This window comes from Neomonachus schauinslandi, chromosome 5 (assembly GCF_002201575.2).
Source record: "Neomonachus schauinslandi chromosome 5, ASM220157v2, whole genome shotgun sequence".
Taxonomy (NCBI): domain Eukaryota; kingdom Metazoa; phylum Chordata; class Mammalia; order Carnivora; family Phocidae; genus Neomonachus; species Neomonachus schauinslandi.
This window is the reverse complement of record NC_058407.1, coordinates 52,545,663-52,559,600: the sequence shown is the minus strand read 5'-3', so window position 1 is coordinate 52,559,600 and position 13,938 is coordinate 52,545,663. Positions and strand designations below refer to the sequence as shown.

Sequence of the window (13,938 nt, the reverse complement as noted above, 5' to 3'; positions counted from 1 at the left end):
CAACTGTATTCAATAAATACAACTTGTGGAAAATTTAGTCTTTGTAGAGACCACCTGAGCTGCCACATGAGAAATACAATCGACAGGCTGATAAGGCCAAGTACTTGAACCTGAGCAATGTTTTTAACCCCAAAGTCTCCCAATAAATAGTTGCTTTTACAGCTAGATAAGAGAAGTGACTTGAAGGACGGTGTCCTCTATTCAAAGCAGGCAGGAGTCAACCCCCTGTCTTATTAATCAAAGACAGAAGCTCCCAAACTCTGATCCGACTTCATCTTCCCCCAGCCACTGATTCACAACAGGAACACACATTCACAGCGACAGCCAACATTCACTGAGCACGTCTTCTATGTCGGGCAGGGCGCGAAGCGCTGTACATAGGGAATCTAGCGGATCCTCACAACCCTATTATCAACCTCAATGTTCGGATGCAGAAGGAGGGTAACTTGCCCATTTTTACCCAGTTGGAGTTTGGATTTCAATCTGGTTCTCCTCCTCCAAAGCTTATTATTACCTGCCACCTAATGAGGCCTCCCCAAGAAAATGAAAAATAGACCAAGACTTCCATTGACAGATAATGCATCATCCAAGACAGAGGTCTTTGTGAAATTCTGTGTCAGCGACAGAAGCACGGTTCCATGACCTGAGAAAAATGTGAGCTGAGCTAGGAAAACAAAATGAATGTTGGCTAAAATAATGCCCAACATTCCCATGGTAATCGACGGTTGGGGCAAAGGGAGGGATGAGGAAGCGGTGCTCCAGCTGATTCTCAGGATGCCCCTGGCTGGTTCTTAGAAACCCACAGAGTTCGAACTCTGCTGCTTCGACCAGCCTCCTCACAGAGAAGGGAGGAGATAATCCAGTAAACTAGCATTTATCAGCAAATGCGTGGCGCCAGAGGCCAGAGGTGGTAATATAAGGTCAGATAAATCACCAATGAGAAACTGGAAACAGGAGAAGAGCCAGAGTCAAGGAGACAGATGAAGATCAGCATACTGTTAAAAAGGAGATAAAAGGTACAAAAACAGGATCTGGGAGAAACTAACTTACTGGGGATCAGCCCAGTAAGGCCCACAGGCCACTACCTGTGGCCAATCTAAACTGGTAGTAACTGTAAGGGGGAGGGGTGGGGGAAGGCTGAAGAACCATGGGTAAGGGGTAAGAATGTGTGTATATGGGGTGCGGTAGTTAAGAAGTGAAGAAAAACTCCAGTAAGGGAGTGAGCGGACATCGAAAGTTGCAGAATCAAGCATGAGGACCACCTTTGAAGACTATACTGGATTTAAAAAAATGTACTCAAACCTTCTATCAATTAGTTTCTTAAAGGACTATTGTGAGGATTAAATTGGATGCTAAGTGTGAGGGGCTTGGCTGCCCATCTAGATCCTTTCCAGGGCCCAGAAGTTTCATGACTGAGAGCAGAGACCTCTCTTGCTTGCTGCTAGACCCTTAACACCTACACCAGGCCAGGTAAAAAAGATATTTTAATAAATATCTGTTAAAAATGGGCAAATGAAGAAATACATTTAAAGATGCCCAGGTTTCCAAATTATGTCCTCACCACCTGACCCCTGTTCATAATTCACAAAGGAAAAGCTTACAATGCAAATAAATGCTCACTGAGATGATGATTAAGCAGGAACCCATGCCTCAGTTCAGATGCAGCCAATTGACAAGAATGAATGAATGGTTACCAGAACCTGCACAGGGATGGCAGGAGCCTGGAGGGTGAGGAGAAAGAGGGGCACGGATACCAGCCAAAAGGACTGTAACGAGGAACTGAAAGGGAAAGAAAATATCAAGTTGTCAGAGTTTTGTCTGTTTAACCTCCAAACAATGCACAGAAACAGAACCAACAACCCAGTTCACAAAGCAGTTTGTGGATGGATGTAGTCCCTTTCTTTAGCATTTAAATAATATAAAGCTGATGTTATGATAGACACATATTTCATCAAATTAATATATAACCTGGTATAGCAAAAGTCCACGTTCAATACTACTACTCCACGACTGTTCTTAACATACTGGAAGGAATTGCTGAAGATAACAGAAAGTATCCTTTCATATCCAGAATCAACATTTGTTTGAATACCTAATGTCTGAATGAAAGACAATTTTTATTTAAAAAAATCCCTTGAGCATCCAACTGCTTGCATGCTCCTCAAGGGCTGGAGTGTGCACAATGCTCGAAAGACTGAAATCACTGGTGTCATCCAAAAGAAAATGCTATGATACACAGAGTCCAAGTAAAAGCACCATCCAGGGGCATCTGGGTGGCTCAGCCATTGGGCGTCTGCCTTCGGCTCAGGTCATGATCCCAGGGTCCTGGGATCGAGCCCCACATCGGGCTCCCTGCTTGGCAGGAAGCCTGCTTCTCCCTCTCCCACTCCCCCTGCTTGTGTTCCTGCTCTCGCTGACTCTCTCTCTGTTAAATAAATAAATAAAATCTTTAAAAAAAAATAAAAGCACCATCCATGGCAAAAATTTCCGTTGGAACTCAGACAAGTTTATTCTGCATCACAGGTGCATTATTTATCATGGTTAACATCATAAGAAAATCTGATTATGAGATTATTGAATTCTTAAAAAAAATCAAGACAAGAATGTATGTACAACACTATGATTTTCTGCTATGGCAGAGTTCCTATTTGCCTGTAATCTGGGGGGAAATGCTCCAGTTAGTTTGCCCAATTAATCCCTTGCTATTACATGAATAGTGTGATTCCATATTTTTTTCTAATTGATTCCATCATTTCTTTCATCTTTTCCTATAGTTCAACTACATTCCCTCTGTAGTTTCCCCAGCATAAGGAGTGCTAAATTTGGCAGCACCGTCACTTAAACAGTGGACTAATGTCTAGCTACTTTGTATCCAGGAAACTTTGCTAATATGTTCATGCTTTCATCACCCCCCACCATTTGTGTGGTAATACACATGTGTGTGTGTGTGTGTGCAGATGCACGTGTGTGCACACACGCTTTAATTACATGTGTGCTCTCTGGGATTTGAAAGATCCCAGACTTGGTGACTAGGATTTGAAAGATGTGTTTCCATAGACTTCATCCCCCTGAAGGATTCACTGACATTAAAATACACTCTTCTATTTCTTCTAAAACTGGGTGTAACTAGAACATATTCTAAAAATAATTGCTTCCCCTCCCCTCCCTAGAAGCCAAAATAGCACATTTATTTTTTCCTACACCACCTACTCCTCTTTAAAAGAAGTTTCACAAAATCTTAGTACTGAAAGGAACATTAAAGGACCATCTGCATGGTTCTTTTACTACCAGATCAAACACGATAAATGAAGTCAATAAAGATATTTACTGCTGAATTAACTACCCATTTTCTTCAAACCTTCAACTTTTCCAATTAGCTTAAGCTACTCACACTTTACATAAAAAAAATACATGCATATATATATGTATAGTATAGTTATTATTATATTTTGTTAAACCTCGGGTTTGGGTATTTTTCAAAAAAAATCAATGAAATCATGGGAAAAACTGGTCACTGTTTTGTGCTGAACAAGGACCAATTTGGAATATTTCTCCATTATTGCTGTCAACAAACCCCAAGACATAAATCTAGAATAACTTACCACCAAAACACATGCATTTACTATCATTCCTTTTCAAGTATAATCTAAAAGGACCAACTTACACATTCATAATATTCAATTAACAAGCTAATTGTTTTATCCGCTTGGTCAAGAGTCCTATAGACCTCTCAAGGCCACCTTCTATTTAGCAGGACTGATTTGTCCTGTGTTGTGTCTGTCTAAATACTACATTTAAGCCAGGTTTATCTCTAAATCTTAAGAATGGATCCAATTTTTAAAGACTTGGGATTTCATTTTGCTCCTTTTTGTTTCAAGGCAGGCAACGAAGGAAAAGAAGAGATGTGTGAAATGAGACTAATTCAGCAGGAAAGAACTGCAAGAGAGAAAATATATTGCTCAGGATGGTTGTAATTTGGTTTGAAAGTCCCAGAGATGACTCAACTCCAGGATCATTCTTTGTTTCCTACCAATTTCAGGTTGCAACATCAGACAACGGAAGGGAGTGAGTGCTGGGTAGTTTCAATAGTCCTTGGCAGCTCCCCATAAATGGGTTAAAACACGGTTCTGAGCACATTGCTAATAGTGTCAGTCACAAATAATAAAATTCTGCATGGTTTCAGTATCTGGGTCTGATTTTGGTTTATTCTGAGAACAAGCCAATCTGTCAGCCAGGCAACTGGGAGGGAAAAAAAAAACCAGTACTGCCTCATGTTGCCACCTGCTGGCTGTTGGTAGAATCACATGTTCATTCCTTGGAGGAACTTCCTGTTCTACCAAAAACAAAGACAAAACAAAACTAGCTTAATTAAACACAGACACACATGCAGGTCCATAACTTACCATGAATATGGTAATTTTTGAAAACACTAGGATTTATAAACTATAAATAAGCTTTGCATTTATCCTCTTTTTCACCAAAGTGTCACCATATGGGTTTTTTTTTTTAACCAATAAATCCAAGCTGAGTGCTATTTCCAGTCATTAGCTCAGTAACAGGAAGATGAATGGCAGTTTTACATGTGAAAATACTGCCGTTTTCTTCCTTCGTAACAACCAAACTTCTAAAATATTCTTCACTCTGGCGATGGATCCATACCCACAGTGAAAAGGAAACAGGACAGAATTTTGAAATTCCTCCTGCCTTTTGTCCAGCACTCAAATTCTATAGGTAGTAGGCGACAAGGCTTACCTGTGCTGACTGGGCTGTGATTCCTATGAAAGCAAGGGTTTCGTGCAACTAGACCAAGAGTGAGCTACCTCCCTCACGGTTGTGAAATGCTGACGATGTGACCCCATTTGGGGGAGGGTTGGCAAGCAAGGAGAAGACTGACATCGGGAGGGAGAAGATGGTTACCATATTCGCGTCTATCATCCGGGGCCCAGCAATAGCCTAACACCACAGGTGACAAAACTCAGCCGATGAAGTAGGCACTGTGACAAAGCGCCATGGGGAAGCAGAACTGAGGTCAGCTCAGAAGTTCCTGAGATTCTGGTCCTTTAGGAAACCGTGGTTCATTTTCCACAGCGGACACAGGAAGAATGGACGATGCAGCCTTCTCAGTATGAAGGAAGATCCAAAACAAGATGCAATAAAGGGGGCCCAAGGGCAAACGTGCCTCCTCCGGAAAGCACAGGAAGGATCAGAGGCCAGGGGTCAGAGGTCACCTTCACCACAAGCCACACGCTGCAGGCAGGCAACTGGAGGATCAAAGAGGAAAGGAAAAGCAGTGACCTCAAAGCAGCTCACGGTATTTGATGAAACTGCTCTCATCTCCACTGGTTCAAAGCGTTTTCTCCACTTCTGGTAGTCTGTATTTTGCAACAAGTACCTACTTTTTCCTGGAAATCAGTGTTGTTTATTCTATTCTAGCGTGGTGTTTCTACGTCTTTTTAACCAATCCTTCCTTTCAGATAAGTATCTGCCTTTCACCACCTCACTTCATGTCACTTAGAATATCAAAATAAATGAGATATCATATCTCTATATGCATATAACGTGTGGCTCCAGATGCCCCCAGACATAAAATCTAACCTTTTATTTCTAGACCCCATGGTGTCTAGGAGAATGCTAGCTATAAAACAGAGGCTCAATAAATACTAGTGATTGCGGACACCGCAGAGAGAGAAAAAAGACCTTTGATTCTAGGCTGCTAAGCTGCTGTACATAAAGCAAAAACCCAAGTGAAAGGCAACCTTTGCCTTTAAAGATACTGTAAGTGACTTCTGAATCTCAGGAAGGGTAGCTGCAGAGATGTCAACATAAGGCAAATTGGAGGCCTAGGTGCTGGGCTTGGGGAATCTTTAGGATGAAAAGTGCAAGAGAAAGTAAGAAAGCCACAAAGCTGAAATAACGGAATCTTATTTAATACTGAGTTTTTCTACTACAGAGGATCAGAATGGCACAAAACCTGCAATACCTAAAGAACACCTAGAAAGAGGAAAGCTAGAAAGTGGCTGGCTCCTGTGAGGAAAAAATTTAGGAATGCCCGGGAAATTCCAAATGTGCCCGGCTCTTAAAGGCCCAAGAAGAAACCAGCAAGACCACGCCAACAAGGTAAGGAAATCAACAGCATTTTAGGCATTTCAAAAAAACCAAAGTTTGCCTTCAAACACTGACTCCCAAAACTGTAATATTGCAAGGGGGAGTAAAGAAAGAGGATCTTCTACGAGTTGGCAATGGCCTTCCAGGCCATTAAATTGAAGGTACACTGTAATTTCTGCGTTGTGGGTTCTAAAGCTCACAGCAAGTAGCTTAATGTTTAAGTTGGGCACATTTCCATGACAATGAGCAGATTTTTCCTGAAGTCCCTCATGAAGCAAAGAAAAAACAAGAGCCTCTCTCTGTAATAAGACATCATCCAAACAGGGACACTTTTGAGAGTAAAAGGGGACAGTATATTAATAATTATTCTGGGCCAAAAGGCACCGACTGGCTCAGTCCCTAGCAGGTCAGAAGGTAGGATACCCTAGCAAACACCATGCAAACCAATGATGAATATTCTCATTTAATAAGGCCAAGCACATGGTACAATGCCCAGGTAGGCCTCTGGCATGCTGGTGGCTAGAGAGACAATCTGGGAAAAACTTAAGTGTGAAGAAGAAGCCGCAGGCTGGGATGAATTGGAGATGAGATATAGCTTAAAGCCAAAAAATTCATGATGTGGTACACCAGGTCCTTGCAGACCACCTCTCCAATTCACCTTCCATCCATCATTCCTACCCCTGACATCAGCTTGTTGCCTTAGGCCCATCTGGGTTCTCTGATGTAGTTGTCCATGCAAATGGCCTCCTGTGTTTTGTCTGCTTCATTTTTAACTCAATTTTTATTTTTATTACATTTTTACCTGAATTAAATATTTAGCATTCTGAACATCGGTGTCGAGAAGCACTTATTCCCATCAGAGCTTCTGTAACAGGTGGGGAATGAGATTTTATACGACGCCTGAGTAGGAGTCAATTTTACTACCTTGATTCCTTTTTTCCTAAATAATCTACACCCCACCCCCCAGCATCACTTCCCCAAGGGAGCCCTTCGCTTCATGTCTTTATTGGGCTCCTACTTCACCCTGCATTTCTCCACTCAAGGCCCCTTCCACTTATATTTTACACTTAATACTCATCTTTGCCTAGTTCAATGTTCTTTTCCAAATTAGTCCTGGCACAGTTAATTCTGATCAAATATTTATTGACTGAACAAATTACATAGGAAAGCGAAATGATCTTTTTGCTGGCTAAGTTTCCAAGGTAAAAATTCCAGGTTATAAACTGACTAGTTAAAGCTGGAAAAATTTAAAAGACAAGAATAAGGCCCTTTACTAAATATTTTTTCTGAATGAGCCTCTCATTTCAAGTACAGTGGTTGCTAGTAACCCCAAGCCATTAATAGGCAGAAACAGAGACCACTGTAGAGGCCTGCCTCAAGGTGACATTGGCCTCTAGTGGATAGAATTGAAAATACAGCAGGTCCAAGTAAAAGATGTCCCAGGGCAAAGCAATTACAGAAGGAAATGAGAAACCCAAAGTTTCTTTTGTTTTTCACTTGTCATGTCAGCTGATTTTTTATCCCATTAAGAGAATAAACTACTGTCATATTTTTACCTCAATTAAATATTTAGCATTCTGAACATCGGTGTTGAGAAACACTTATTCTCATCAGAGCTTCCATGACGGCTGGAGAATGAGATTTTTATACGAAGCCCAAATAGGAGTCAACTTCACTACCTTGATTCTTTTTTCCTAAATAATCTTCTTCAGTTTCCTGGTGATTTTCTCGGGATTGAAGGCTACCAGACACCCCTGAGAGACAGCTGCATTTTAAATCACCTGCTAGTCAAAGGGTAAATATCTACGTGACAAGGAAACACGGTGACCCAAGAAGGGATGCATAAAAGTGAGGACAGGGTGCAAATACAAGGTGCGAACATATAAACTATTTTGCCTTACAAACAAATCAGATGGTGCGGCATTGTGCAACACTATTACTTTTTTCTCCTTAGCACACAACCTAATCTGGAATGTGCACTTTGTGTACACTCCGTTCTGGGGACATGCTCCTAGCTGTTCCTGCTTCATTTAACAACAACTTGTCATCACTTTTGAGTGTCCAGGATTTTGTTGTTGTTCTTTTTAAGATTTTATTTATTTGAGAGAGAGAGAGAGAGAGAAAGAAAGAAAGAGAGATCACGAGCAGGGGTGGGAGGGGTAGAGGAAGAAGCAGACTCCCTGCTATCAGGGAGCCCCGATGTGGGGCTTGGTCCCCAGCCGAAGGCAGACGCTTCACCGACTGAGCAGCTCAGGTGCCCTGAATCTCCAGGTTTTAAGAACAATCCAGCACACTCGCTTTACTCACATCGTTATCACATCTTTAAATATCTCTTCTCTATTACTTGCACGCAGGCTGTTGCTCAGGAAAGAAAAATCTCTCGAACCAAATAACTGCGTCAGTAGAGAGTGAGCTCAGAGAGGGAAGGGGGTGGTACAGAGGGTGGTCCCTCAGCAGGCGGAGGGACAGGGGACATGGTGAGAGCAGCTGCAGTCTCTCTGAGTGTTTGTTCTCAGCACTGAGGCTGGGAGGGAAGGAGGCCGAATTCTTTGATCAGACACATCCAAATTTAAACGTACAAACAAATCCATGTTCTCCAGTAAAGCCGGTGATCTCGGATATTGGCCCCTTGATTCTCCTTTTTTCCTTTTATTATTATTATTTTTAAAGAGTTTATTTATTTGACACAGAGAGAGACACAGCGAGAGAGGGAACACAAGCAGGGGGAGTGGAAGGGGGAGAAGCAGGCTTCCCGCGGAGCAGGGAGCCCGATGCGGGGCTGGATCCCAGGACCCTGGGATCATGACCTGAGCTGAAGGCAGATGCTTAACGACTGGGCCACCCAGGTGCCCCTATCCTATTTTTTAAAGCACCAAGAACCACCTGGCCAATCACGGTAAAATCAGATTTGTATAGGAAAGGTGCTTCCCAGCACCTGACTAAAGCGGTTTCCCCCAAACACCTGGAATCCACACACATGTGTAACACTGATGGCAAGTACGCGCACATTTCAATTAAGTGGAATTTACCAGCTGGCACCAATGAGTCTGCAGAAAGAGAAGCAGTAATGCCTACTTTTAAAAGCCTGTCACCTCGAACACTGTCCCTCCCTTTCATCCTCTTAATTTTTGCCAGCACGCCATGCCAGGAACTCTTTCTACCACCCTCTACTGAGAATGGAGGCCCTCTGATCCGAGGGAGAAGACCGAGCGGAGCCACACAACCAGAGGCCGGGTCGGAGACGCACCCTTCCAGGGAACCTTCTAAGGAGCACGGATTCGGCTCAAGCGGCCGCCTCCACGCCAGGCCCCCGGACCCTTCCGCCATACCTACCATTTCCTTGAACGCACTTTCCAGAGCCCCGATGACCAGGCACTCGTGCGGAATCTTCTTCTCGGTGAAGAAGCGCGTGGGTGGGGTGCTGGGGGAGCCCGGCGCCCCCACGCCTCCGCGGAGCGAGGCGGCGCGGGTCAGAGTCCGGCTGTTGACGGGCGTGTTCTCAGGCTCCTCGCCCAGGCAGGTGGGCGGCAGGACGGCAGAGTTCTTGAGAATCTCCACGATGTCCTGCAGCTGCTCCGTGACGTGGTGCTGCAGCAGGCGGGAGGCCACCACGGCGGCCCCGGACCCTGCGTGACCGTCAAACAGCGACCAGTAGTGACAGGAAACGCCTTCTGATTCCTGGGGGAGGGAGGCGACAGGGGGTGAGAACCTCAGTGGTCAGTGCCCCAGGGTCACACTGACCCAGCGAGGCAGGGCGCTCAGCGCAGCCACTGGGTGATCTGTCTCTGGTTGGCCAACAGTGCGGGGGGGGGGGGGGGGGTGTCAATACATGGCAAAAAGGCTCAGGGATTTGTCACCGCTGGGACCACCGCCCGAGGGATGGAGCGGTCCTTGCCTCTCTGCCTGGGGGGGACGAGGCCAAATAACCATGCAAGCTCAGCTGACTACTTTGTGGCAAGATCCACCTTGATTTGATGTATAGATGTTTGAGGTAGAACTCCATGCCAACAGGTAAGTCTTTAGGAGTCCAGCTTTAACCCCTAACTCCTCACTTCCCTCTGCAACCCCAGAGCACGCTTGGCCTGGAGTCTTTGGAGGAAGTCAAGCTCTTTTTGTAGATTCTTCAAGGGGAAATAAGTAGACCCATTTTTCCCCTTGAGAGCCTTTTCACTCTCAGATAACTGACCCATCCTCTTTGGTCTACATCCTATATTTTTAGAACACGTTTTCCCCTTAGACACCCAGTCTAAGATGCAGCCAGTTCAAACCTCCTTCTCCTTTTTCCTGCCTACCTCAGTTTCCCAGCTGGTACTCAGCATCTTTGTTTCCTCTTCCGACCATAAAGCTTCCTACCCTAAAACACGTTCCCATGTTCCCTCATCTACTGTGGATTTCATCTCGCAGTTATTTCTAGACTATTTCAAATGAACGTTTTTAAAAACCATGTTTGAATTACACATGCCTAAGATTTTAGCTATAGAAAAAAAGCTTAAATTAAATGCATTAATTAAATAGGTAAGATGCATAGGTAATTAAACAGGGTGCATATAACATCCTCTTCTGACTACTAGGCATATCTACCCCACAGCAATAAATATTGAGTCCTTTTCTAGCTAAAGCCATTAAATAAAGTTCTTTTGGTCTATCTTAGAATGATGCTGGAAGATACTGTATAGTTATGGTGACATGTACCATTACTCCATCTGTGCCCTTTAAATTTCATTCAATTCTGTGCCACGTGCTGAGAAAAAAAGTTGATTTTTAGTCAATAAATACTGAACGTTCCCTATGTGACAGGTGCAAAATGGACACTGGGGATAAAAAATGGCTGGAAGAGAGATCAGATATGGTCTGATCTTAATAATCCAGTGGGGAAGACCCATACTGATCAAATAATCACACACACAAATATAAGCTCACAATTCTGGTCATGGCTATAAGGAGAGGTTCTTGGTGCTACGTGGCCAGCTTGCAGAGGGGCACGTGGAGGTTTCCTGGGGACATGCAGGGTAGCCTAAGAGCTGTTTGGAAGTTCACAAGATTATGAGGGGAAAGGAGAGACCACCAGGCAGTAGAGACAGCAGATGCCAAGGCCCTGTGGTAGGAAGGTGCATGATGCATGAGAGGAGACCGAACCATACCATGTGACTGAATAGAGGTGTGAAGCAGGAAAGGGGTGGCGGGGAGAGATGAGGTTGTAGAGGGACGTGGCAGCCAGACCACTCAGTCCTTCCAGGACACATGAAGGATCCTGGCTTTAGCCTAAGAGTAACAAAAAGCCATTGACTAAGGTGGGGGTGACAAACATGTTTTTAAACAATCACTCAGGCTACACCGTGAGGATTAGGAAAGAGTGAAAGTGAGGATGCCAGCTAGGAGGTGAGTAACACCCTAAAAAGACATTCAAATTCAGGCAATAACAAACACTTATGAATGACTAAATGCACTCTAACTCAGAGGACAGTAGAAAGAACAAGGACTTCAGAATTAGAAGATCTGAGTTCTAATGGCATCTTCAATACCAATCAGTGGGAGTGGGAAGCAGAGCAAGGTCAGGAAGGCCATACAGGTGTCAGACCCTGGCTGGGTCACTCCAGAGCTGGACATCCTGTTGCTTAACTGGACCATGTTTGCCTAGTAAGTAAATGTCAGGCGATAGCTAGCTCACAAGGAGTTAACCTTTAGCAAGGTTAAATGGTGATTTATGCCAGTGGAGTAGCTAAGTAATATATCTCCCTCATGTGGAACTGCTATCACTACCATTACAATATGATTTTGGGTAAGTCATTTTCTGAGCTTCAGTTCTTCACCAACGCGAGAAGCTATTGTAGAAGAGTCCAATGCCTCTGCAAACTCTAAAAGTTCAATATTCAAGAAGTATAGATCCGTGTGACTGGGGGAGGCGGGGGCAGAGGTTGGGACCTGAAGACAAGACAAGAAGAATTTGGAGGGAATGAGAGCTGATAAGGCAGCCGGTGGAGGAAAATACCAGGAGGCTTCGGTTGTGTGGCTGATTGTGGTACATGCTTACCTGGTATCCACTCTTTTGGGTGGAACTTCCAGGAAAGCTATTGTTTTCCTGATAAAAGGGACAACTCAAGTGGCCTGGCCTTTGCCCTTTACCCTTCCCCCTTCCTTCCTGCCTGGGTCACAGAAGCAACACCCGGAGGTCAAGTAACTCTCCTGCAAAACTGGCTGAAAGCTGTAGTTCAAGGTAGTGGGACGGGAAGTCTGAAGGAACCCGGGCCCTTGGTGTCTTGCTTGGGATGCAGCATGGGCCCTCAACGGCCTGCCTTCTGGGCTGTCACGTGGGCTTCCTGACATTTTGATAAGGCACTGTTGCTAGCTTCTTTAACAAGAGCTGGGGACAAGGAGATGAAAGGAGGTGTATGTTTATCTGGTATTCTGGGACTTGGGGCATGCGTGGCAGGAAGGAGGAGTGCGAGATAAGGAACGCAAGAGCACACAAAAAAAAGAATGAAAAGTAGGTAGAAATGGCTATCAACCAGGAATAAAACTGAACCCCCTGGAAAATGTTCTTAATGTAGAGCATCTGTGGATAGAATTCAGTGAATCTATATTTTCACCAACCTCTGAAATTTAGCATTTCCTCTTATTATGAATGCAGGGCAACAAAGCATAGTGGGATTAGCAGTTCCTATGACTTGGGTCACCAACGGAAATAATGACTGTCATTCTACACAGCCTGAATTATTGTTTACGCTCATCATTACTTTGCAGTGGTTGGAGTTATTAAACTCACCACTAGCTCTTGTTACTTGCTGCATTAGTAAAGTACGTATTCCCATATTACATCCTCACAACTAGGGAAAAGCTGCAAAAGAAAGGGATTTTTTGTTTATTACATCTAATTGCCCAAAGGTCCCAAGGCTGCCTAAGTAAAACCTGCACACACAGTCCTGCACCCAGTTTAAATGAAAACCCAGCAAACACTGTTAAGGAAGCTGTGGGCAGGGCCAGTGAGGGATGAAATAGGAGCAACTGTGTCCGTGTCTGGGCACAGATTCTGTTACACCTAACGTATCATGTTTCTGGAATCATGATTTGAATCAAAGAAGATCAAACCCCGTGAAATAACAAGGCACACTGCAATGCAATGCTACTACATTTTTAAAAAAGCAACTCTGACATTTTTCTGACAAGCAATTCAACCATTTCCTTCAACAAGGCAAAAAGCATTCTGAAGGCACTGCAACAACAACCAGCTGACAAAATACCTGGGCAATTTTTAAGCAGTCAGGAGACGACCTGACTGGGGGACTGCTGAAGCGGGGCCCAGAGGGGCAACACCCTGCTTCGGGGAACACCTTTGCACAGCAGGGCTAGAAACTCTGCTATAGCTAACTTTCAAAATGCAATTAATCATTTTCACAACTAAAACTTGTAAGACATAGTTTTTCCACAAAGAAAGTTTGTTTCTTATTAAAGACTAAATAAATCCAGCACTGTTTGATGCAGGGTTCACTCCCAGCCCAATTAAGTCAGTCAGTCTGAAGGTGGGGCCCTACCACTGAGCTTTTTTTAAGCTCCCCAGTGGATCCTAAGAGCTGCCCAAATTGAGAACCCCTGGTCTAATAGAAAGGGGGCCACTAAGCAGTTCCGGAAACCCTCATCCTAGTCTCAGATCTGCCATCGGTTGTCTGTGTGACCCTGGATGAGCCACTTCCATCTCCCTGAACTGACCAGAACAGCAGTGTCCAAACTGTTTCTTGTTTCCGAAGTGGTACCTTAGGAAAGAGGAAGTGGGTGTTTAAAGGATAAGTAAGGTCCCGTTGACTATTAGTCCAGCCAGAGCAGCACAGATGTGTCAGT

General features: G+C 44.1%; 1 protein-coding gene across 2 annotated transcripts in view; it reads right to left on the bottom strand.

The window, feature by feature from the left end:
* Positions 1-13,938, bottom strand: part of PPM1H (protein phosphatase, Mg2+/Mn2+ dependent 1H) — a 243,754-nt gene that overhangs the window by 122,444 nt on the left and 107,372 nt on the right. For both annotated transcript variants that reach the window (XM_021678641.1, XM_021678639.1), the window contains exon 3: positions 9,439-9,783. In XM_021678641.1, coding sequence (XP_021534316.1) covers positions 9,439-9,783 — 345 coding nt within the window. The remainder of the gene's footprint in view (positions 1-9,438; positions 9,784-13,938) is intronic.